We start from the raw sequence: 22,706 nt of genomic DNA, 5'->3' as shown, positions 1-22,706 counted from the left end.
ATGCAAAGTACACAGATGAGCATATAGGTGAAATACATGTAAAGCATAATGATTGCAGCATGTGGGTATTGTGTGCAAACAAACATTTCTGCTCTCTGCTCGTCCCTCCTCCCTTCTCTGTCCACTCCCTGCCCTCTGTCCATCTTCTCCCCTTCTCTGCGTGTCCACCCCCTTCCCCTTCTCCTGTCCACAGCAGGGAAAGACCTGTCCTGCTATTCATTTCACCCCCGAATGCTTCTCTAGTAAAATGATCCGAGATTCGGATCAAAGATCCGGATCTTTTCAATGATCCGATTCTAATCATCCGGATCATTGAAAAGATCCGAACTTCCCATCTCTATGTCACAGTCCCACATGCTTCTCCTGGCTGTTAGCTGATCTCTCTCCATTTCTCCACCACCCATCAGCCCCTGCGCAGTGTGAGGAAGTGAGGAGGAGACATGGGGGGTGGAGCTGAGCTGGACAGCAAGGAAATTGGAACTAGAATCCACCACCAGCTCAAGAAGGCGGGACAAGGAGGAGAGAGCAGAGCCGGATTAAGGCTAAATGGGGCCCTAAGCAAAGTGTCTGATTTGGGCCCCCCCATCATGTCGTAATAGAATCAGAAGATGCAGCTGCACAGCAACATGCCGCACACACTGGGGCAGCCGAGCTCCTGGTTGCTATGGGCAACAGCCCGCTTTCCCCTGTGGGTGCACAATGCAGGGAATAGCAGTGGCAAAATGCAGAGTGAGAGATGAATGGCTGGGACATTTGCACTCAGGGGCTGGGGCACCCCTGTGAAGAGGGCGCCAGATATCACAGCAGCAGCACTTTCCCCCTGCATCTCCAGCCTGGCAATAGCGGAAAGCTCTGGACATCGCCAAACCGGAAGCCATTCCCCAGACAGAATTACATAACCACCCCCACCACCGAACAACCGATTTCCTCCCAAACTAGACAGCCACCATGCAGCCTCCATCCCAGTGAATACGATAGTCCAGCAGAGAAGGCATCCGCAGCGGGGGAGAATAACAGCACCAGATGACTCACATTCACCTATTGCGATCCAAGTCCTGTGGCCGCGATTTCGATCGCGTAAATAGCGAAAACTAAAAGGCATAGGGTGGCCGTTTATATATCATTGGAAAGAGGAGAAAGAGAGCTTTAAAATGATATGCATCTTTCCATAGTTACTGCACTGCTCAGAGTCCCTTTAACCATTATACCATCCAGCCACCGCTGACAGGATGGCGAGGGCTGGTTTATGTGCTGATGGGGCCCCTTTCACTCTGGATGGGGCCCCAAGCGACTGCTTTTGTTGCCTGGTCGATAATCCGGCCCTGGGAGAGAGTCTGGAGAGAGCAGTGTGATGAGACCAGCCACACAGTCACAGCATCCTGCCCCCCCCAGCAAACAGCGTGAGTAGGGAGAGATTCAAAGCAATGCAGCTGCAGCAGGGATGGATGAGGGAAACGTACAGTACATTACTGCAACAGCTGGGGCCCAGTTTGTGTGATTCTGTGTCCACAGGGCCCTCGAATTAACAAGGCCCCTCCCTGCTCTCATGTCAATCATGTGCTGTAGGCGGCCCTGGACGTGCGCTAAGTGATCCGGACGCACGCCGCTTAGTGGAAACTGGCCCTTAGGGCTGGTTCAAACGGACAGTTGCACTATGTTTACTGCTGGCCGTGATGCTTATCATTTAAGTTTCATTACTGGCGCTTGCACAAACGCTGCATTTTCAGCCCTATTCCACACATCGTTTCAGCCAACTCTGGAAGCATCATGCTGTTTCCAGGGTCGCTTGCCACCGCGTCTCCGTGTCCCCCTGCGGGGTTGAAAAATGTGAATCGGTGCTAGAAAAGCCGTTGAAAGATGCTAAATGCTTTTCTGCACTCTTGTAGAAAAGCATTTAACCGAGACGCCACCAGAAGCCTGTGTGAATCGGCCCACAGTGTGTTTTTCCTATGTAGCTACAGAAATCAGAGACCAAAAAAACAAGCTTTTATCATCTCATCAGAGCATTTTTATTAGGCTCATTACTAGGGCATAGAATGCTGAGAAGGGCAGGCATCCAGGAATTGAGTGCTTCCGTCACTTATCACACCAGAGCCACAGAACTTGTATCTGGAAGGAAAAGATTATAATGCAGCTTTCATTTTCTTGTTAACAAAATATATATTTACATTAAAGTAAACCAGAGACGAAGCACCCGCATGTATTTTACCATATATATCAGTGGGAACATTAGAGAAAACACCTACCCTGCTCTCTGTTTCATCTTTCACTGTTCAGCCTGCTTCTTATCAGCCCTTATAAAATCCCGACAGAGCAATCAGTCTGGCTTTGGATGAAACAGAGAGCAAGGTAAGTGTTTTCTCTAATATTCTCATGATATATATATATATGGTAAAATACATGCGAGTGCTTCGTCTCTAGAGATGGCCTGAACGGTTCCCGGCGAACTTCGGTGGTTCGTGTTCGTGAGCAAATGCAAACTTTTCCGGAAGTTCGATTCGCCCCCATAGTGCATCATTAGGGTCAACTTTGACCCTCTACATCACAGTCAGCAGGCACATTGTAGCCAATTAGGCTACACTTCCTCCTCGAGCCCCAACCTCCCCCCCCCCTCCCCTTATAAAAGGCAGGCAGCGTCAGGCATTGGACTCACTCGTGTGCCTGCAATAATTAGAGAAGGGACAGCTGCTGCAGACTCTCATAGGGAAAGCTTAGTTAGGCTCTTGTAGGCTTGTTAACTTGCTCCTGGCTGATTGTTATTGCTAAAAAAAGCACCCCTCAACAGCTCTTTTGAGAGCTAATCTTGTTCTTGTGATCTATTTTTTGTGTGTGTGTGTGTGTCCCACTGACACTTGTGTTGCATAGACAGCCTTGGTAATTCCTACTGTGTGTGCCACTGCCAGGCCCAGCACATTCAGTGACTACCTGTGTGTGTGACATGTGCACATTATAATACCCATCACTGCATATAACTACCTGTTGTTCACAGTGCACCCACCTACCTACGTGAGCGCACGCAGTGTCACTGTGCCTGTCTGGTACCTGTCTGTGTGTGACAGGTGCACATTGTAATACCCATCACTGCATATGCTTAAAAACAAGAAGAGAATCGAGAGCCCAATATGGTGCAGTATTGTCAGGTAAAATGAAGAGTTCAATACAATTTTATGTATATATATATATATACTCACAAACACCGGTTACCCATAGGCAACCACTTTAAATGCAGGTGGGGAGCATTAAGACCTGACCCCACTCAGGTTAAGAAGTCGCTCTCTGTAGATAGTAGATGGGGATGCACCTAGTGTTGAGCCGAAATTTTCGAAATTTCGCGTTACTATAATTACGCATGTGAAATTTGCTATTACGATGCGAAATTATGGTAGCGTAATTGCCATTAAAATCGTAATTGAAAATACCGTAAGAGTAATTTTCAACGCGTAATTTCGCGTTTCGTTCATAACGTAATTTCACGTTAAACCATAAAGTAATTTCACGTTAAACCATAACGTAATTTCGCATTTCTTCGTAATTTCGCGAATTTCGTAATTACTTGTTAGCAGGGATGCTCACGAATTTTCGCCAAAGGCATTTTCGTCTGCATGGCGAATTTTGATGCGAAATATCACTACATGGCGAATTTTATATGCGAAATAGCATTCCGTAACGTGAAAACGACGTGAAAATTAACCCTTACAGTAATATGAACTATCGCGAAATTACGTTATGTAACTACGCTTACAAACGGTTGCATGCAAGGCAAACGTAATTTCGCGATACCCACTGTAATGCGAAAATTACGCGAAAATTACGCTTACGCGGAATTTCACGAAATCCTTCTTCATTACGCTTATGTACTTACGGCCATAATCGTAATTACACTAATTACGCGAAATTTCGTGAAATCGTAATTAAGTCATTACGCTCATCTCTAGATGCACCCCTCCACCCAGGGTGAACTAGAAGATCAGCAAAAACTCGGTATACAGAGGCGCCAGAGTAGAGTAAACCGTTTTAAAAACCACTTAAAAGGAGAGGGGGATGTTAAGGTGGACTCACCTCCCTCTTACAAAAAAAGAAAACTCACTTGAGTCTCATTAAAATAGAATTGTCAAGTAATTTATTCAACTCCACAAATGCAACGCGTTTCGTGGGCGTGAACCCGCTTCCTCAGGCAAAAATGGGAGCACAACTCAGTGGGTCAAGCAATAAGTTTGATAGGTAGATAGGTAGACGGGTTGGGAGGGTAGGCAGATAGGTAGTCAGGTGGGCAGATAGGTAGACGGATGGGAAGGTAGGCGGATAGGTAGCCAGGTGGGCAGCTGGGTGGCAGGGTAGGCAGATAGGTAAAAAGTCCTCTCAGCTGCAGTCCTCTCAGCTGTGGGCCCCGTGTGACGTAGGGCTGCTGCGGGCCCCATAGCAACGCTATGGTTGCTATACCCATTGCTACGCCCTGGTTGCGTGGTTGATCCCATTCACTGAAAGTGAATGGGACAGCCGCACGCTTTGGGAAAAAATGCGTGCAGCATGCGTTCCCAGACCGCACAGGTCCGGAACGCATGCAGTGTGAACATCAGACAGTGCAGTCTATGCACTGTCTGATGCCGTGCGTGTTGGCCTCCTGCACGCGTTCCCAAAACGCGGATGGGAATGCGTGCAGTGTGAACGGGGCCTAAAAGATTTTGAGGTGTAGATCTTTAGTTTGTCATGTTTATTGGCAGTAGGGATTCTCATTCGCATACCGTGGAAATGCAAGTTCCGCATTTCCAATCGGAAATCTGCATCTCCGCATCGGAATGCAGAAATACTAGGACGGTAACCGAATTTTCGAGGAAACTGCGGGAACTTCCATGGAAAATCTGCTTACCGATATGCGGTAATTTTTATCCAATATGTTAATTAACATAGCGGCCGCAGTGGTGAAGTATCAGAATCGCGATACTTCAAAGCAGCCGCCGGTATTTAAAGCGTTGCACATTTCTATGTAATGCATGCTACACGGCAAGGAGCGAGAGTAGCGTGCACAGCCGCTGCTAGTTGCTGAAGCAGCGCTCATTTGTGAATCAAGCTGAATGTGTTTCTTCTGCTGCAGGTGCGTAACAATAGACCCTGCATGGGATGCAGCCGCGGGGCCCATCCTGAGAGACAACTAGGGGAATGAAGAAAAAACTCTCTGCATAATGATTCCATCTGCTCAGCCACTGAAAAGGAATCATGCAAGGTTTTGCAGACAAAGATTTGTAGACAGTCCCTATTCAGTGTGCAGCAGGCTCTTGTGTACAACACCCAGCCCCAACCTCGCTACCCCTCCCAAAGTGCTCTGTATTGTAGTGATGTTGGAGGAGTCTGCAGAGCCAGTTCTGCTCCATTAGAGATGGACAGAGTGAGTGTAATAAGCTGAGGCTGGGAGCACACTCGTCTGTCGGTTTTCTGTATGCGTTTTCTGCACACCATGTGTGTCTGTATGTGTGTAAACATGCACGTTTTATCACAGAAGCTAATGTAATTAATAGAGAAAATGCATGCAGTGCTTCACTGCTGTCTATTTTATCTGCATGGGGGAGGGGTTTGGTGGGAGGGGGCACCATCCAAAGTTTCGCAGGAGGGCCCAGTGATTTCTAGTTACGCCCCTGTTCTGCTGTCTTTTAACTCACTCGATTACGTGAGTCAACCAGAAGTCTGGCATTATACTCTGCGGAGCTGATATGTTACAAAAGATACCAATCTGGACTCCCATGAAAGCTTTTGTTTAGGCCTGGTCATCAGCAGCAATTTATGCTTTCTAGGAATTACCGACAATTTTAAAAGCGCTTTGCTGCTGAAAGTGAATGCCCACAATCCCACAGGTTTCAAGAAAGAGTCGCACACCTTATAGTTGTCCAGGTGCTGCACCAACCAAGTTCAATGTGAAGAAATTGAATTGCACACTCAGCCTGCAATTCAAGTAATTTATAAATATCGTGATAAACCAGACATACATTCAATTGACCAACGAATGTTTCGGGGCCACGGCGGGTCGCCTTTGTCAAGGTATCCAACAGAATGATTACAATCACTCTATTGGATACCTTGACAAAGGGGGCCGTTGGACCCGAAACCTTCGTTGGTCATTTGAATGTACGTCTGGTTTATCACAATATGAATAAATTACCGGAATTGCAGACTGAGTGTGCGGACCTTTGGATTTCTTCACATTCCCACGGGAGCGATTGGGATTTGTCAAAAGTAGAAGCAGGGCCCAAAATCGTTTTCCTTGAAAGCGGACCGCTTTTAAAGTCAATGGGAATCTATAAGAAAAAAATCAGCCAATTACCTAAGGAGAGGGGAGGCTCCGGGTCCTATAGAGCCTTCCCTCTCCTCTCCCGGTCCCCTTAAGCGTTGACTCCTCCGTTTGATTTCTGCCACCAAGTCCTTCAGAAGACAGGCGGCTCCATGGTACGCATGCGCGAGTGCGTGAGAGAGGGCGCTCGTACGTGCGCAGTGTGGAGCAGCCTGAGTGCTCCCAAAGACTTCTGAAGCTTCCTTCAGTAACAGAGAGAGAGCAGTATTTGACCAAGTTGGTCAAATACTTCTCCTGGGGAGTCAGCACTGGAATGAGGACTGAGAGAGGATCGGGAAGGCTCTATAAGACCCAGAGTCTTCCCTCTCCTTAGGTAGGTATCTCGCTGATTTTTATGTTATCGATTCCTATTGACTTCAAGTGGCAAAATCGCTCTCTCAAACGCTAGTGTTTTTTAGAGCGTTTTGCAATCCTCAGTGGATCCTGGGCCTTACAATGGGGAGAACTGTGTCCAGCATATACATACATTTTTCCAGAAGTCCCAGACTCCACAGTTATAACTGAGGCGCCCAGGGTATGATGAATAAAATCCAACCGGTCTTTGGTCCAGGAAAACTTCACTTTCTCTACAGGAACATTATCCTCATCATCAATGAATGCTGTGTATGACTTGCCAGAGTAAATGAACCCCCTGCAGGTAAAAATAAGGGTGACTTAATAAAGCTAAATCTTACAGTATTGGAGAACAGACACGATAGGATGATCACGTACCTGTGAATTTCATGACTCTGAGAACAGTTGTTGTTCTTGCAGAGAGACACCTCAAAAGATCCCCTCAAAAGCCATGAGCCAGTCACTGTGACCGTTATCCGAAATCTCCAGCCTATAACACAAGACAGCACTGAATTATCTCTGACCAGCTGGACCCCTCATATCACTCCATCATATACTCTATACAGGTGGCTGGAGAGTGTAATGGCTCTGCCTCTGACACAGGAGAACTGAGTTTGAATCTCGGCTCCTCCTGCTCAATAAGTCAGCACCTATTCAGTGAGGAGACCTTGGGCAAGACTCCATACTAGACAATATGGTAGATGCGCTCCTCTTATCACCTATACCCTGATGAGTCATATGACGAAACCGGTAGGGCGTGGCCTCGTGGTGAGTGGAGAGACGCTAGCACGGCGGTGGTGAGGACGTCCGGATACTGCTTTTTATTTACATGCGCATGGTTTAAGTTCTAAATGGGAGTGCACTACTATCTTTTATTACTTTTTAATTAAACGGAGTTATGCTATGATACTCTTTGTCTGAGTTTATAAAGGGAGAAGGTTGTTGGTTGCGCTTAGGAAGTTTGATGAAAAACGAGATTTGCTGGACTGTCATGGTCGGCCACGGCATCTGGTGAGCCTTGAATTTTATTACCCTTGGATACACAGAGTGGTGGTGCTTCTGTTAAAGTTCTGGCACGGAGTGGTGCTATTATTACTGGTGGAGGGCTAATGATTTCGAGTCTCCATACAGTATTACGCTATTTGCTGTTCCCTGTCTCTGAGACACTAACAGGAGGAAGAGGCTGATCGTGAGGGATTACACGGTTATATCAAGGCGATTGATGCTGACTGTAAATAATCAGCCCAACTATCCGGTGAGAGCGATACCTGCCAATATTGCAACTGCATGTCAGCTTTGATATAAAGCAGAGGAGTGTGACAGCTGCAAATTTAGTTACTGCCTGGGGACACTGGTGCTTGGACTTTTCTGGAGAGAGTGACTTTTCTCTTGCAATCTGTTTACATTCATGCTGTTAAGTACTGGCAAGTGTTGAGCGCCATTCTTAAAGATCAAGACTCCATACTACTGCAACTGCCTATAGAACTGCGTCCTAGTGGCTGCAGCTCTGGTGCTTTGAGTCCAATAGGAGAAAAGAGCAATATAAATGTTATTTGTATTGTCAAGATGCCGTGGTCACAGATTTTACAGGCAATAACGGATAAAATCAGAGATGAATTCGTAAGACAGTTTCAAATCCAGATCACAATCACGGCTTTTCCGGATTTTGGGACTGCTGTGGCTGGATTTAATTGAATCCGTGATTGGGGGTATCCGAGCATCACTATGCGCACAAGACCCTGATGAACACTGAATACAGACGGTCTACAAATTTTTGTCTACAAAACGTTGTATGTTTTGTTATCTGTGGCTGAGCAGTTGCAGTCATTAAAACTTTGTGTCATTAAAAATTGTGCAGAGAACGGAAAGCTTTTTCTCTTTACACCTTTAGTTGTCACTCTCTCAGGAGAGGGAAAAAACTTCTTCCCCACAGGGCCCCCCTGCGGCTTCTGAGCCCCCCTGCGGCTGCAACCCTTGCAGAGTCTATTGTTATACCCCTGGTGGAGAAGCATGAGATTTGTTTGATCAACTAATGGATTTGCAAAGCTCTGATTTGCTGTGATCACATCCTGCTTTAGCACATGATCATGACTAGCAAATCAGAGACATACATATCTATCACCAGACCAAACTGATCATATGTTTCTACATGAGTTCTCCTAGACATGACTATCACTACAGTCTAGCATTTACCATCCCTTAGGCTGTTCCATAAATGCTGAAATAGGCACTAGAACCTATTTTGCCTACCCACATTGGTCCAGGACTGGAGCATGGAGAGGCGACATGCCCTCTTCTACATGCTGTCTGGCAGATTTTGGCCATATTATGGTTTCAGTTTTTTTGTTAAGTTCAGTAGGTAATATTGCGCTGACTCAGTTTATATTATATTTAATTATGAACGTTTGAGTAACCTGGAGATTACTATGTTGTTCCTTCCAACTCTGAACTGTCCATGTAACGAACGGTGGAGCACAGAGAGGATCTGATTACCGGTGATCTGCAGTATCACTGGGAATACAGATATATACCAGATTATAAGTGATCTGCAGTATCACCGATAATCCGATATACCAGCTAACCTCTGTACACCCGAGTAGAGTGAAGTGTTTGGTGTAACAGTAACACTTAGAGGACTAGGCCTCAGAGCAGTAAGGAGTACTGCACGGATTCCTTCCGAAGTCCTGAACTCTCCAAAGCGGGAGGAGTCAGGCTGAGAGTAGGAAGGATATCTGAGAGTGACACTCTGGAGGAAGTGTCACTAACAGGACAGGGAACCGCCTCTAATAGTAAGGTCGGTTCTTGAGGTCGGACAAGCCAGGTCGTAAACACACGGACAGATAAAGTACTGATTCAGAAGACAGAGGCGGAGTCTAAGGTACAGGCAGGGTTCGGCAACAGGGTATCAGATATATCGAGGTACAAAGTCAGGAGGCAGAAGCAGAGTCTAAGGACGAGCCGGGGTTCGGCAACAGAGTATCAGAATGACAGAGTACAAGATCAGAGTTCAGAAGGATAGTCAGGCAGGCAAAAAGGTCATAACAGATAATCACAATCAAACTAGTACTTTAGCTATCAACAGAATCTAGCTAAGTGTAGGATTACAGCTCCAGCTGGTCCCGGCACACTTAAGGATCTGACTACAGGTCTGAGTGCTCCCACGTATGTGTTCGCAACGCCAGACAACCAGCAACTGAGCAGCCGGCAGTATATATACACAGGCCACTCTCCAGTACCTCCCTAAGTGCTGGACCAATGAGGAGTGGAGCCAGAGTCAGCTGACCAGCCTGGTCAGCTGACTCACTTCTGACTGTCATATCTGCCCTGCAGAGCCGGGACAAGGTCCTCCAGCACCCAAGGCTGAGACACCAAAGTGCGCCCCTCCATCCCTGCCACCCCAGCCATCACACACTGATTGCTATTAGACTAAGAGGCGCCACAGGGCCCACAACCTCCCCAACACCTTAATATCTAGTTATCTGGCTTGCAGTCACTGCCATGTATCCCCTTTTCTTATTTCTTTCTGCTTCAAACACAATTAGGAATGACAGCTGAATGAATTCTGCGCCCCCTCCTACACTGCGCCCTGAGGCTGGAGCCTCTCCAGCCTATGCCTCGGCCCGGCCCTGCTGCCCTGCCTCAGTGCGCGCGCGCACGTCATTCTAAACCTAGAGGGGCTACGTGTCCCAGCCACACTAACACCGCTCTGCGGTGTATCAGTAAGGGGGCCATGCGCGCTAACAGCCGCCTCACACTGGGCATAGGCAGCTGCTTCCCTGCGCTCCGACATGCTGTTTACGGAAGCAGCCGCCTCACGCTGAGAAGAGGCGGCTGCTTCCTTGCGCTGCCTCACAGTCCACCTTTAATATGGTTCCTGGCATCTGCAAGATAGCTCTATGTTCTTGATCCTTTATGATTGTGCGTCAAAGTATTTATGCACACTTTTGTTGTACGCTTTTGTTATGCACACTTTTTTGTTGTAAGTTTTTAGTTTAGTTGATCGCGGTTGAACGGCAGACTGAGGGAGGACAGTGTGGGACTCAGACATGTTCATGGGGTGGAAGGAAGCCCCAGGTAAGTATCAATTCTTTACCTTTCAAGATCTCTGGTGCACTTTAATTCCTATTCCCACCCCCGGAACCCCATACTTGCCTTCTCAGCCTGTACTAATTGGCTGCTACAACTAGTAATGATCAATGTGATGCAAATAATTTCAGGTTGATGAAAATTTTGTATGCTGGAACATGAACCAATCAAATCCTGCTGAGGTAAAAATTCAGTTGGTCCATTTTCAAGCTGTATAAACTTGCATACCTAACCCTGCATCAACTCAAAATTATTTGCATTGCATTGAATGACCATTCCTAGCTACAACTCTCTGATGAAACTATCTACTGAAGTGGAGACTTCAATGTGGTGTGGACTCCTGGAGGCATCATAATGGGTGTGCTAGAGGTACACCTACTATTCGTCCATCGTAGATCCTATTTCGGTATTGATCTAATTTTTACAAACTACTCCAAGATTAGAGATGGCCCGAATGGTTCCCGGCGGACTTCCATGGTTCGCGTTGGCGGAGAACCACAAACTTTTCTGGAAGTTCGATTCGCCCCCATAGTGCATCATTAGGTTCAACTTTGACCCTATACATCACAGACAGCAGGCACATTGTAGCCAATCAGGCTACACTCCCTCCTGGAGCCACTCCCCCCCCCCCTTATAAAAGCCAGGCAGTGTCAGGCATTGGACTCACTCGTGTGCCTGCAGTAATTGGAGAAGGGATGCTGCTGCAGACTCTCATAGGGAAAACTTAGTTAGGCTCTTGTAGGCTTGTTAGCTTGCTCCTTGCTGATTCCTATTGCTAAAAAAGCACCCCTCAACAGCTCTTTTAACCATTTAAGCCTCATGGACGTAGAAGCTACGTCCAGGAGGCCATGTGTGCTCCCCTGTCCACGCGCGTTCCCGGCCGCGGATCGTCAGTCCAGGAATCAATCAATCGGGCCATGGTGCCCGATGATTGATTTCTCTCCCCCACAGAAAAAGTGACTGCTTCTCTCGGAAGCTTCGCTTTTTCTGACTCTTGTGTCCTCCTACGTCCCTCTAAGCGTACATGTTGCGCTTAGAGTGACGTCATGTAAACAAACTCATGGCTTCCATCTTGTGGCCAAAAAGTAAAACTACAACTAAATGTAAAAAAAAAATCAACACATATTTACATCAAAAAATTACTATTTACATCCCACCCTCCCAAAAATACCCAAATAAAATGTTTAATAAAAAACAAACAAACATTACAATAAAAAAAAAACATGTAAATATTTGCCTAAGGGTCTAAACTTTTTAAATATTTATGGAGGCATGTATTATTTTAAAACTATAATGGACGAAAACTGACAAATTAATTTTTTCAGTTTTTTTTCTTATTCTTCGTGTTAAAATGCATTTACAATAAAGTGGCTCTTAGCAAAATGTACCATCTAAAGAAAGCCTAATTGGTGGCGGAAAAAACAAGATATAGATCAGTTCATTGTGACAAGTAGTGATAAAGTTATAGGCTAATGAATGGGAGGTGAACATTGCTCAGATGCATAAAGTGAAAACGACTGAGGGCTGAAGTGGTTAAGAGCTAATCTTGTTCTTGTGATCTATATATTTTTTTTTATTTTTTTTGTGGCCCACTTGCATTATATACAGCCCTGTCAAACAGTCGCAGCTGGCCTTTGGCCCCTTGGTGGTAATTACTACTGTGCCAGGTTCAGATTTGTAACCCCCATCACTGCATATAACTACCTGTTTTTCACAGTGCACCCCAGGCCCGTTCCTAGGGCCGTGCGGGGCGTGCCGCCGCCCGGGGCGCTGTTGGGAGGGGGTGCTATAATGGAGGGGGGAGCCAGAGCCGCGGGGAGGGCAGCCCGACCTCTCCCTCCCTCTCCCGGGCCGCCCTCCATGCACCCCCCTCAGATGCAGAGCGAGCAGCCAGGAAGCGCTGTTTACAACTCACCTGCCTGGCTCCAAGCGCTGCTCTCTCGCCGCCGGTCTTTTCCTCTCTGTATACATGCTGATACACACGCTGCTTCCGGCTAAACAGGAAGTAGCGTGTGTATCCGCATCTATGCAGAGAGAGGAGACCGGCGGCGAGAGAGCAGCGCTTGGAGCCAGGCAGGTGAGTTGTGTACAGCGCTTCCTGGCTGCTCGCTCTGCATCTGAGGGGGCAGCACGGAGGGCACCCAGGAGAGGCTCTGGCTCCCCCCTCAATTATAGGGGACAGCTACCTATCTAACCTATCCTGGGGGCACCTACCTAATCTAACCTACGCTGGGGGGCAGCTACCTAATCTAACCTACACTGGGGGGCAGCTACCTATCTAACCTATACTGGGGGGCACCTACCTAATCTAACATACACTGGGGGCAGCTACCTATCTAAACTACACTGGGGGGCACCTACCTAATCTAACCTACACTGGGGGACACCTACCTAATCTAACCTATACTGGGGGCACCTACCTAATCTAACCTATACTGGGGGCACCTACCTAATCTAACCTACACTGGGGGGCACCTACCTAATCTAACCTACACTGGGGGGCAGCTACCTATCTAACCTACACTGGGGGGCAGCTACCTATCTAACCTACACTGGGGGGCAGCTACCTATCTAACCTATACTGGGGGGCAACTACCTAATCTAACCTACGCTGGGGGGCAGCTACCTAATCTAACCTACGCTGGGGGGCAGCTACCTAATCTAACCTATACTGGGGGGCACCTACCTAATCTAACCTACACTGGGGGGCACCTACCTAATCTAACCTATACTGGGGGGGCACCTACCTAATCTAACCTACACTGGGGGGCATCTACCTAATCTAACATACACTGGGGGGCACCTACCTAATCTAACCTACACTGGGGGGCAGCTACCTATCTAACCTACACTGGGGGGCAGCTACCTATCTAACCTACACTGGGGGGCAGCTACCTATCTAACCTATACTGGGGGGCAGCTACCTAATCTACCCTACGCTGGGGGGCAGCTACCTATCTAACCTATACTGGGGGGCACCTACCTAATCTAATCTACACTGGGGGGCAGCTACCTATCTAACCTACACTGGGGGGCAGCTACCTATCTAACCTATACTGGGGGGCAGCTACCTAATCTAACCTACGCTGGGGGGCAGCTACCTATCTAACCTATACTGGGGGCAGCTACCTATCTAACCTATACTGGGGGCAGCTTCCTATCTAACCTATACTGGGGGGCACCTACCTAATCTAACCTACACTGGGGGGCACCTACCTAATCTAACCTATACTGGGGGGCAGCTACCTATCTAACCTATACTGGGGGGAACCTAGCTAATCTAACCTACACTGGGGGGCAGCTTCCTAATCTAACCTATACTGGGGGGCAGCTACCTATCTAACCTATACTGGGGGGCACCTACCTAATCTAACCTACACTGGGGGGCAGCTTCCTAATCTAACCTATACTGGGGGGCAGCTACCTATCTAACCTATACTGGTGGCACTTATCTAACCTGTATTGGGGGCACCTACCTAGCTAGCCTATACAGGTGGCAACTATACTGGCTACCTATATTGCAAGCACCTACTTAAATAACCTATACTGGGGGCACCTACCTATCTAACCTATGCTGGGGGCAACTATTCTGGCTACCTATATTAGAGGCACCCACCTAGCTAACCTTTACTGGGGCACCTACCTATCTAACTTATACCGGGGGCGCCTGCCTATCTAACCTATACTGGGGGCAACTATACTGGCTACCTATACTGCAGGCACCTACCTGGCTAACCTATAGCGGAGGAAACTATACTGACTCACCTATGCCTGGCTACCTATACTGGGGTACCTATTCTTGGCTACCTATACTGGGGGACCTATACTAAGTGCAACTAGACCTGGCTAACCTCTACTGCGGGCACCCATACCTTGCTCGGGGGGGGCGCATTTTTACACCCTCGCCCTGGGTGCATTTTAGCCTAGAAACTGCACTGGTGCACCCACCTACCCACGTGAGCGTACGCAGTGTCACTGTGCTTGTCCGCTACCTGTCTGTGTGTGACAGGTGCACATTGTAATTCCCATCACTGCATATACCTAATTGTTGTTCACTTCAGTGCACCCACCCGCCACCTACGTGAGCGCACGCAGTGTCACTGTGCCTGTCCGGTACCTGTCTGTGTGTGACAGGTGCACATTTGTAATACAGTAATTGCATAATTGTTCACAGTACCTGTGTGACCGCACGTTGTGTAATATACCACTCCGAGCATACCTGTTAACTGCACCTGTGTGACAGCTGCACATTGTATTGTAATACCAGTCACTGCAATACCTTTCGCTGCATCTGTGACTGCACATTGTATAATACCTGGCAGTCAGTGCATACCTTTCATTTGAATGGATGGCAGACTTGCCCTCCATAACAGATTACTATGAAAGGATTTAAAATTGATTCGTCTCATATACAGCAGGGCCTCAAAAGTCCTCCTGTATTGTTATTTTTTGGTCACTACCTCGGGACTTGCATGCCATGCCTGCTGCCTTCCTTGGATGTGTGGTGGTAGCCGTTTCTCAGGCTCCAACTCCGGACCGGAATCGAACCCTGACTCCCCGGCTGTACGCTTTTTTTAACAATGGTAGAAAAAGAACCATTAGCAGTATGAGCAGCAATAGACTACTGGGTGCGCAGGCTTGACCTGTGGCCAGAGCTGTCACAATTTACCATCCAACTTCTGTCTTGCCCTGCCTCAAGCGTCCTGTCAGAAAGGACCTTCAGCGCAGCTGGAGGCATTGTCACTGAGAAGAGAAGTCGCCTAAGTCACAAAAGTGTTCAGTACCTCACCTTTATCAAAATGAATGAGGCATGGAACCCGGAGGGCTACTGCCCACCCGAAGACTAAGTCAGTCCCCACACACAGCATCTCTGCCTGCATGCCGTGTGACCGCCTGCCCCCAGACTGTGTCGCTCCCCACACAGCATCTCTGCCTGCAGGCTGCTTGACTGCCTTCTCCGCCACCACCAACAGGGTCCAGGACTCCAGGCGGATTCCTGAATTTTTAAGGCCATAATAATTTTTCTGGTGCGTGTACATGCCTGCCTAATTTTTCTGGCTGCACTGCAGCTGCAACAACAACACAAAATGCATGTACATGTGTCAATTCCCCTTCGTGATCGTTACCTTGCCGCTGTGAAGGGGCTTGCTTATCACAATGAAGCAATGACCGCCGGCTATATGAGTGTCTCGGGGGGATCACACCCAAGATAAGGTCGTTGATTGATTGTGGACAGACCAATTTTGATCAGCTGGACAGTCACTGTTGTTCTATCATTGAGCTACCACAGCCCGGCGACCATATGGGCTTGAAAACCGCCACGGCCTGGGGGAAATTCCCTCACACTACATCTGTTAACCCTGCGAGTGAGAGAAAGCTCTCACAGTAGCTGCCGGTCTCTGAGAGCTGTCTGCAGAAAACAGGAAATGTATCTTGTGTGCAACATGAACATTTGTCATTGTGTGTGTGAAACCTGACACCAGAGGCATTTCATATACAGTAACTCTGCTTCAATATTACACTATAATATGTAAAACTGCGGAGATTCACCTATGCAAATGAAACATTCCAAATGTAGCTAAAATCTAAACACAGTGAATTACAGCTTTTGCCTCCGATATTTAACATGGAAAGTAGGAAAATGTTTACACAGCTACTTAGACATTATTTGTACATTGTCATTTTAGAACACTTGGGGTTTGATTCACAAAGCGGTGCTAACCTACTTAGCATGTCTAAAGTCTTTAGACGTGCTAACCAGGGTGCTAAGTAGGTTAGCACCGAATTTCTGAATCAGATAATTCGGTGCTAACCTACTTAGCACCCTGGTTAGCACGTCTAAAGACTTTAGACATGCTAAGTAGGTTAGCACCGTTTTGTGAATCAAGCCCTTGGTTTGATAGTGTGCCTTTAATGGGATTTGCACCGCATCAGAGCATAACACAAGAGCCGTGCATTGCTATGGCCACTTACGTTGCATGCAATGCACAAGTGTGGGAGGGGCCTAATGCTAACATTTTCAGGCTGTAGTAGTCTTCCTATCTGACACACTTTCCCCCAATTTGTGATTTCCGGACTCAACCTACGATAGAAGTCGGAAGAATCTCCAGTGTTCAGGTAATAAGTCTGGCTGGTGGCAACATCAGTGTCATTTTCATATTGCATATAATAACCCATGACATTACAGCTTCTGTTTACACACGGAATTCCGGAACCCTGAAAGGAAAAAAGGCAATTCTGGTCAACTCTAACATCCATAATCCGCTTCAGTTTACAGTTCTAATTTATCTCTATTTAAAGGACCACTATCGCGAAAATTGTAAAATTTGAAATACATGTATATGTTACGGTCAGAACCCGAAGTGTGGTCACTTCGCGTTCTGGCCAGCCACTTCGGGTTCTGGCCGGCCAATGTGCGAAGTGGCCGCAGCAGAGCGGCCAATGTCAGAAATGCAATTACTACACTAAGCTACAATGTATTTTACGGCCGTCTCGCTGCGGCCAAATGTATAACAACTTGCTTAATTTCATTAAATATAGCCAGCGGCAATGTAATAGATGAAGCCGCCGGCTTTCGCACTGCCTCCTCCTCCTCCTCCTCTCGCCCCCCCCCGCCTCTCCCTGTCTCCTATACGATACGGAGCAGCCGGCGGGGACACGCGTGTCCCCGAGAGTCGTTCGTCGCGACGAACGACTCTCGGGACACGCGGGGGAGGAGGAGAGGAGGAGGAGGCAGTGCGAAAGCCGGCGGCTTCATCTACTACATTGCCGCCGGCTATATTTAATGAAATTAAGCAAGTTGTTATACATTTGGCCGCAGCGAGACGGCCGTAAAATACATTGTAGCTTAGTGTAGTAATTACATTTCTGACACTGGCCGCTCCGCTGCACATTGGCCGGCCAGAACCCAAAGTGGCTGGCCAGAACGCGAAGTGGCCACACTTCGCGTTCTGGCCGTAACATATACACAGACAAATAAGTACATTTCTTCCAGAGTACAATGAGCCATAAATTACTTTTCTCCTATGTTGCTGTCACAGTAGGTAATAGAAATCTGACAGAACTGACAGGTTTTGACCCAGCCCATCTCATCATGGGGGATTCTTGTGATTTTGTACATCTTCAAAAGCACCTAGTGAATGGCAGTTGCTCTGTTCAACTGCCAAAAAAAGTGTGCAGCAAGCAGGGAGGCTGGGCAACATCATTGTATAAATCCTTTTCAGGGAATGTCTGCGCCTGCGCGAGCGGCACTGTCAATCACCGCCACGTGGAGCGGACTGCGCAGGTGATTGACAGCGCAGGCGCAGTACAGGCCGACCTGGAGGTTGGCCTGACGTCATCGCCGGGGACCGAGACGGAGCTGCAGCGAATGGCTGCGTGCAGAGCTGCGGCGAGGGACATGCTGGGAGCTTGGGGCTGGAGGAAGCCCCAGGTAAGTAGCGCTTATTTTCTTCATTTAACCTGATAACTCCTTTAAGGAAAGGTAAGCCACTTTTCTGCTGCTTCTTCTTTCTAAACTGATGTAATTGTATTATATATTTTTGGGCCCTTACACTTTGAGTTGATAAGATTGCCATTGCCCTACTGAAGTTATCAGATTGTGTTCAGCTACACTTAAAAGGGGAACTGAAGTGAGTGATATGGTGGCTGCCATATTTATCTCCTTTTAAACAATACCAGTTGCCTGGCTGTCTGTTTGGCTACAATAGTGCCTGAATCACACTAGAAACAAGCATACAGCCAAACTTGTCAGATCTGACAATAATGTCCGAAACACTTTATCTGCATGCTTGTTCAGGGGCTATGGCTAGAGGTATTAGAGGTAGAGGATCAGCAGGATAGCCAGGCAACGCATATTGCTTAAAATGAAATAAATATGGCAGCATCCATATCTCTCTCACTTCAGTTGCCCATTAAGGTAGCCATACATCTAGCAATTTGGCTGTACGATCGACTATTTCGAATCGATCATTTTATAGAATTGAGAGAGAATCGAGTGTGTTCCAAAATTCCCAACTAATTAAAAGTGTCTGATTCCATGTTGAATTGATCAGCTGCAAGATATCGGCCAATCGCACAGGAATCGGCTACTGTTCACATGTCATTCGATCGACTCTGAATCGATTTTTGCATTCAGAGCATGGAAATAGGTCTTTTTGAAAAAAAAAATTCTCCTCGTTCCCACTGTTCTACTTAACATAATATATGCAAATTTGGTGTTGCTAGCAAGTAAGGGGGCTCTGCTATTAACCGCTAAAGTCAGTGGGTTTTGCCGGTTTTTAATCACGAATACTTTTTTCATTTGAAATTTTAAAATCGATTTTCTCAAAAACTATTAAGTCTTTTTGAAAAAAAATAGTTGTAGCCACTGATCACCTTTATAATCTATGCAAATTTGGTGATTGTAGCATGTATGGGGGCTTTGCTATTAATGCTAAAGTCTAATCCGTGATCACGGATTTTACAGGCAATCACGGATAAAATCTGAGTCTAATTCATTAGCAGTTTCAAATCCGGGTTAACAATCATGGCTTATCAGGATTTTGGGACTGCCGTGGCCGGATTTATTCAAATTCGTGATTGGGGGTATCCGAGCATCACCAATTTTGAGCAGTGGCGTACCTAGGGCATTTGGCACCCGGTGCTGGGTATTAAGACACCCCCCCCCTTTAAAAAATGGGCGTGGTCATGACCGGATGAGGGCGGAGCTAACTGTAATTTAAAGTATTAGCTAGTATAGTTGCCCCAGTATAGCTAGTACAGTTTCCCCCAGTATAGCTGCCCCCAGTGAAACTAGTTGCCCCCAATGAAGTTAGTATAGTTGCCCCCAGTATAGCTAGTATAGTTGCCCCCAGTATAGCTAGTTTAGTTGCCCCCAGTATAGCTAGTATAGTTGCCCCCAGTATAGTTAGAATAGTTGCCCCCAGTATAGCTAGAATAGTTGCCCTTAGTATAGCTAGAATAGTTGCCCCCAGTATAGCTAGTATACTTGCCCCAGTCTAGCTAGTATAGTTGCCCCCAGTATAGCTAGTATACTTGCCCCAGTATAGATAGTATAGTTGCCCCCAGTATAGATAGTATAGTTGCCCCCAGTATAATAGTTGCCCCCAGTATAGATAGTATAGTTGCCCCCAGTATAGATAGTATAGTTGCCCCCAGTATAGATAGTATAGTTGCCCCCAGTATAGATAGTATAGTTGCCCCCAGTATAGCTAGTTTAGTTGCCCCCCGTATAGCTAGTTTAGTTGCCCCCCGTATAGCTAGTATAGTTGCCCCCAGCATAGCTAGTATAGTTGCCCCCAGCATAGCTAGTATAGTTGCCCTCAGCATAGCTAGTATAGTTGCCCCCAGCATAGCTAATATAGTTGCCCCCAGCATAGCTAATATAGTTGCCCCCAGCATAGCTAGTATAGTTGCCCCCAGCATAGCTAGTATAGTTACCCCCAGTATAGCTAGTATAGTTGCCCCCAGTATAGCTAGTATAGTTGCCCCCAGTACAGCTAGCATAGTTGCCCCCAGTATAGCTAGTTTAGTCGCCCCCAGTATAGCTAGTTTAGTCGCCCCCAGTATAGCTAGTATAGTTGCCCCCAGTATAGCTAGTTTAGTTGCCCCCAGTATAGCTAGTACAGGGGCCCCCAGTATGGATGCCCCAGGAGCAGGAGGGGGGGAAGCAGCGCTAGAAGGAGGGGCAGTGGGGGCAGCGGTGGGGAGGGGGGACATATCCCCCCCCTCCCTCACCTGGGACCCCTCCTTCTGCCTCTCTCCCCCTCCATAGATTACCGGTGTAATGTCAGAATGGGCAGCCCGGAAGCAGCCTTCCTCACAGAGTATGACGCATGCTCAGTGGGAAGTTAGACATTATTTACCTGAAATATCTCCGCTTCCGCACCTCCTACACTCCCAAAATTTTCAGGGGAGGGAGGGGACCCCAGATCTAGCTCTGTGTCGAATTGCAGCCCCCAAGCCCCGCTAGTTCCGAGATAGGTTTGCTGCAATCAGTCTCGGGAACCAGCGGGGCTTGGGGGCTGCAATTCGGCACAGAGCTAGATCTGGGGGTCCCCTCCCTCCCCTGCAAATTTTGGGAGTGTACGTGGTGCAAAAGCGGAGATATTTAGGACGTTTTACGTGGCTGTGTAATTTAATGGGACACAGGCTCCTACTGCGCATGCGGGGCTGCCCAATCTGCGGGGCTGCCCATTCTGACACTACACCGGCGGCGAGTTCAGGCTCGGCGGCGGGGAGGCATGCAGAGAATTACTCACCACTTCCGCGTTCCAAGCGCCGGCAGCGTCATGTCGTCACAATCTCCGCCTTCAATGCCGCCCACTGTGCTTCCGCTAATCAGGAAGCACAGTGGGCGGCATTGAAGGCGGAGATCTGACGACATGATGCTGCCGGCGCTTGGAACGCAGAAGTGGTGAGTAATTCTCCACATGCCTCCCCACCGCCGAGCCTGAACTCGCCGCCCGTAATCTATGGAGGGGGAGAGAGGCAGAAGGAGGGGTCCCAGGTGAGGGAGAGGGGGATATGTCCCCCCTCCCCACCGCTGCCCCCACTGCCCCTCCTTCTAGCGTTGCTTCCCCCTCCTGCTCTGCTGCTGTGGGGGGTCGTGGCGACACCTCCCTAGCTGTCCGTCACCCGGTGCGCCATGCCCCCCTGCACCCTACAGTAGGAACGCCACTGATTTTGAGTATAATCCCACTTACAGTGAAGAGTAAATTTGCCTTTGAATGACAAAAGACCATTAGTCTTTTTGTATTCTCTGCTCATTTTTTGCCGTGCTTAATGTTTTAGAGCAAAAATTAAATTTTAAGTTTCATAACCCTTTCAGACAGTATTTTTGCTAGCTTTGCCAGCACAAGGCATGGAATAAAAGGAGACAACTTGTACAGAGACTGACCTCTTGGAAGGCTTCATATGAAGATGCAGGGTAAGCAATAAAGCCATCAGGGTTCAGAATGGAGGCGGTGAAATATGCCCAGCTTCTCTGATGGTTACAGAGCATATCCATTCCTGAAACGAAAGTTGGATCCATCAGAAGTCTATTAGGTCATTACAAAAAGTATTTATAAGGCAAAGATCTCAGACACTACAGCATTACCATCCATGGCATCTTCAGCGAGTTGGTCAAGATCACCATAAGTCAGAGTCATCATCCCACAGCCTGGCTGCTGTTTACCACCGTTTGGGAAGAAGTCAGCATTACCATCCGGATGATTTACGCCAAAACCACCAAGACCTGAAGGCGATACAAAGTGACTGGAGTACAGAGACCTGCTACAAGTTGGTGATACTGTCACAGAAATCACAGCTACTGTATTTATAAGGTCTGGACATGTGCTTGGCCCCTTTTTCCCCTTCTACGCACAACAGCTTCCTACGCCTATGCCCAGACACCCGCCTCTTACAGGTTCAGCAACACCATGTACAGCATCAACCCTACTTCCATGTGCAGCCTCTTCTCTACCATGTGCTGCTTCCCATTCCCTAAGCTGCTACTACAAGCTGCCTTGCACACACTTTCAACTGGTAACCAAACTTCCCCGATACTTTGGCCCATATGCAATTAAAGTGGATCCGAGATGAAAAATCAACTATAGCAAGTAACTTGTCTATATATCTTATCTAAAGTTAAGATAGTTTACACAGCAAATCTAGCTGCAAACAGCTTTAACAGTATATAATTATTTCTTCCTGTAATACAATGAGAGCAGCCATTTTCTGCTTGTCATCATTACACACAGGCAAGCTGCTCTGCATCTCCAGTCCTCAGCATGTGAAAACTCCACTCCTCTCTCCTTCCCTCTCCGCCCCCTTGCCTCTGAAATCTCTGGCTGGTAACACCTCCTCCTCTGGGAAAAGCCTTCTCCTCCCCAAACTGAGCTCCCATGTGCACTTGCTACATGGGACTAGAGATGGCTCGAACCTCCGATTAGGTTTGCGAACC

The 22,706-nt window shown here is 47.6% G+C and overlaps 1 protein-coding gene across 1 annotated transcript in view; it reads right to left on the bottom strand.

The window, feature by feature from the left end:
* Window positions 1-1,985: 1,985 nt before the first annotated feature.
* Window positions 1,986-22,706, bottom strand: part of LOC137536619 (pancreatic lipase-related protein 2-like) — a 71,350-nt gene continuing 50,629 nt past the window's right edge. Inside the window, exons 7-12 of the mRNA XM_068258873.1 lie at window positions 21,861-21,998; window positions 21,660-21,772; window positions 16,846-16,975; window positions 7,052-7,163; window positions 6,807-6,971; window positions 1,986-2,109 (exon numbers count right to left, since the gene is read on the bottom strand). Of these exons, the coding sequence (XP_068114974.1) occupies window positions 2,025-2,109; window positions 6,807-6,971; window positions 7,052-7,163; window positions 16,846-16,975; window positions 21,660-21,772; window positions 21,861-21,998 (743 nt within the window). The 3' untranslated portion in view covers window positions 1,986-2,024. The remainder of the gene's footprint in view (window positions 2,110-6,806; window positions 6,972-7,051; window positions 7,164-16,845; window positions 16,976-21,659; window positions 21,773-21,860; window positions 21,999-22,706) is intronic.

This window comes from Hyperolius riggenbachi, chromosome 10 (genome assembly GCF_040937935.1).
Source record: "Hyperolius riggenbachi isolate aHypRig1 chromosome 10, aHypRig1.pri, whole genome shotgun sequence".
Taxonomy (NCBI): domain Eukaryota; kingdom Metazoa; phylum Chordata; class Amphibia; order Anura; family Hyperoliidae; genus Hyperolius; species Hyperolius riggenbachi.
The sequence above is the reverse complement of the archived record's forward strand: the minus strand, read 5'-3'. Positions and strand labels throughout refer to the sequence as shown.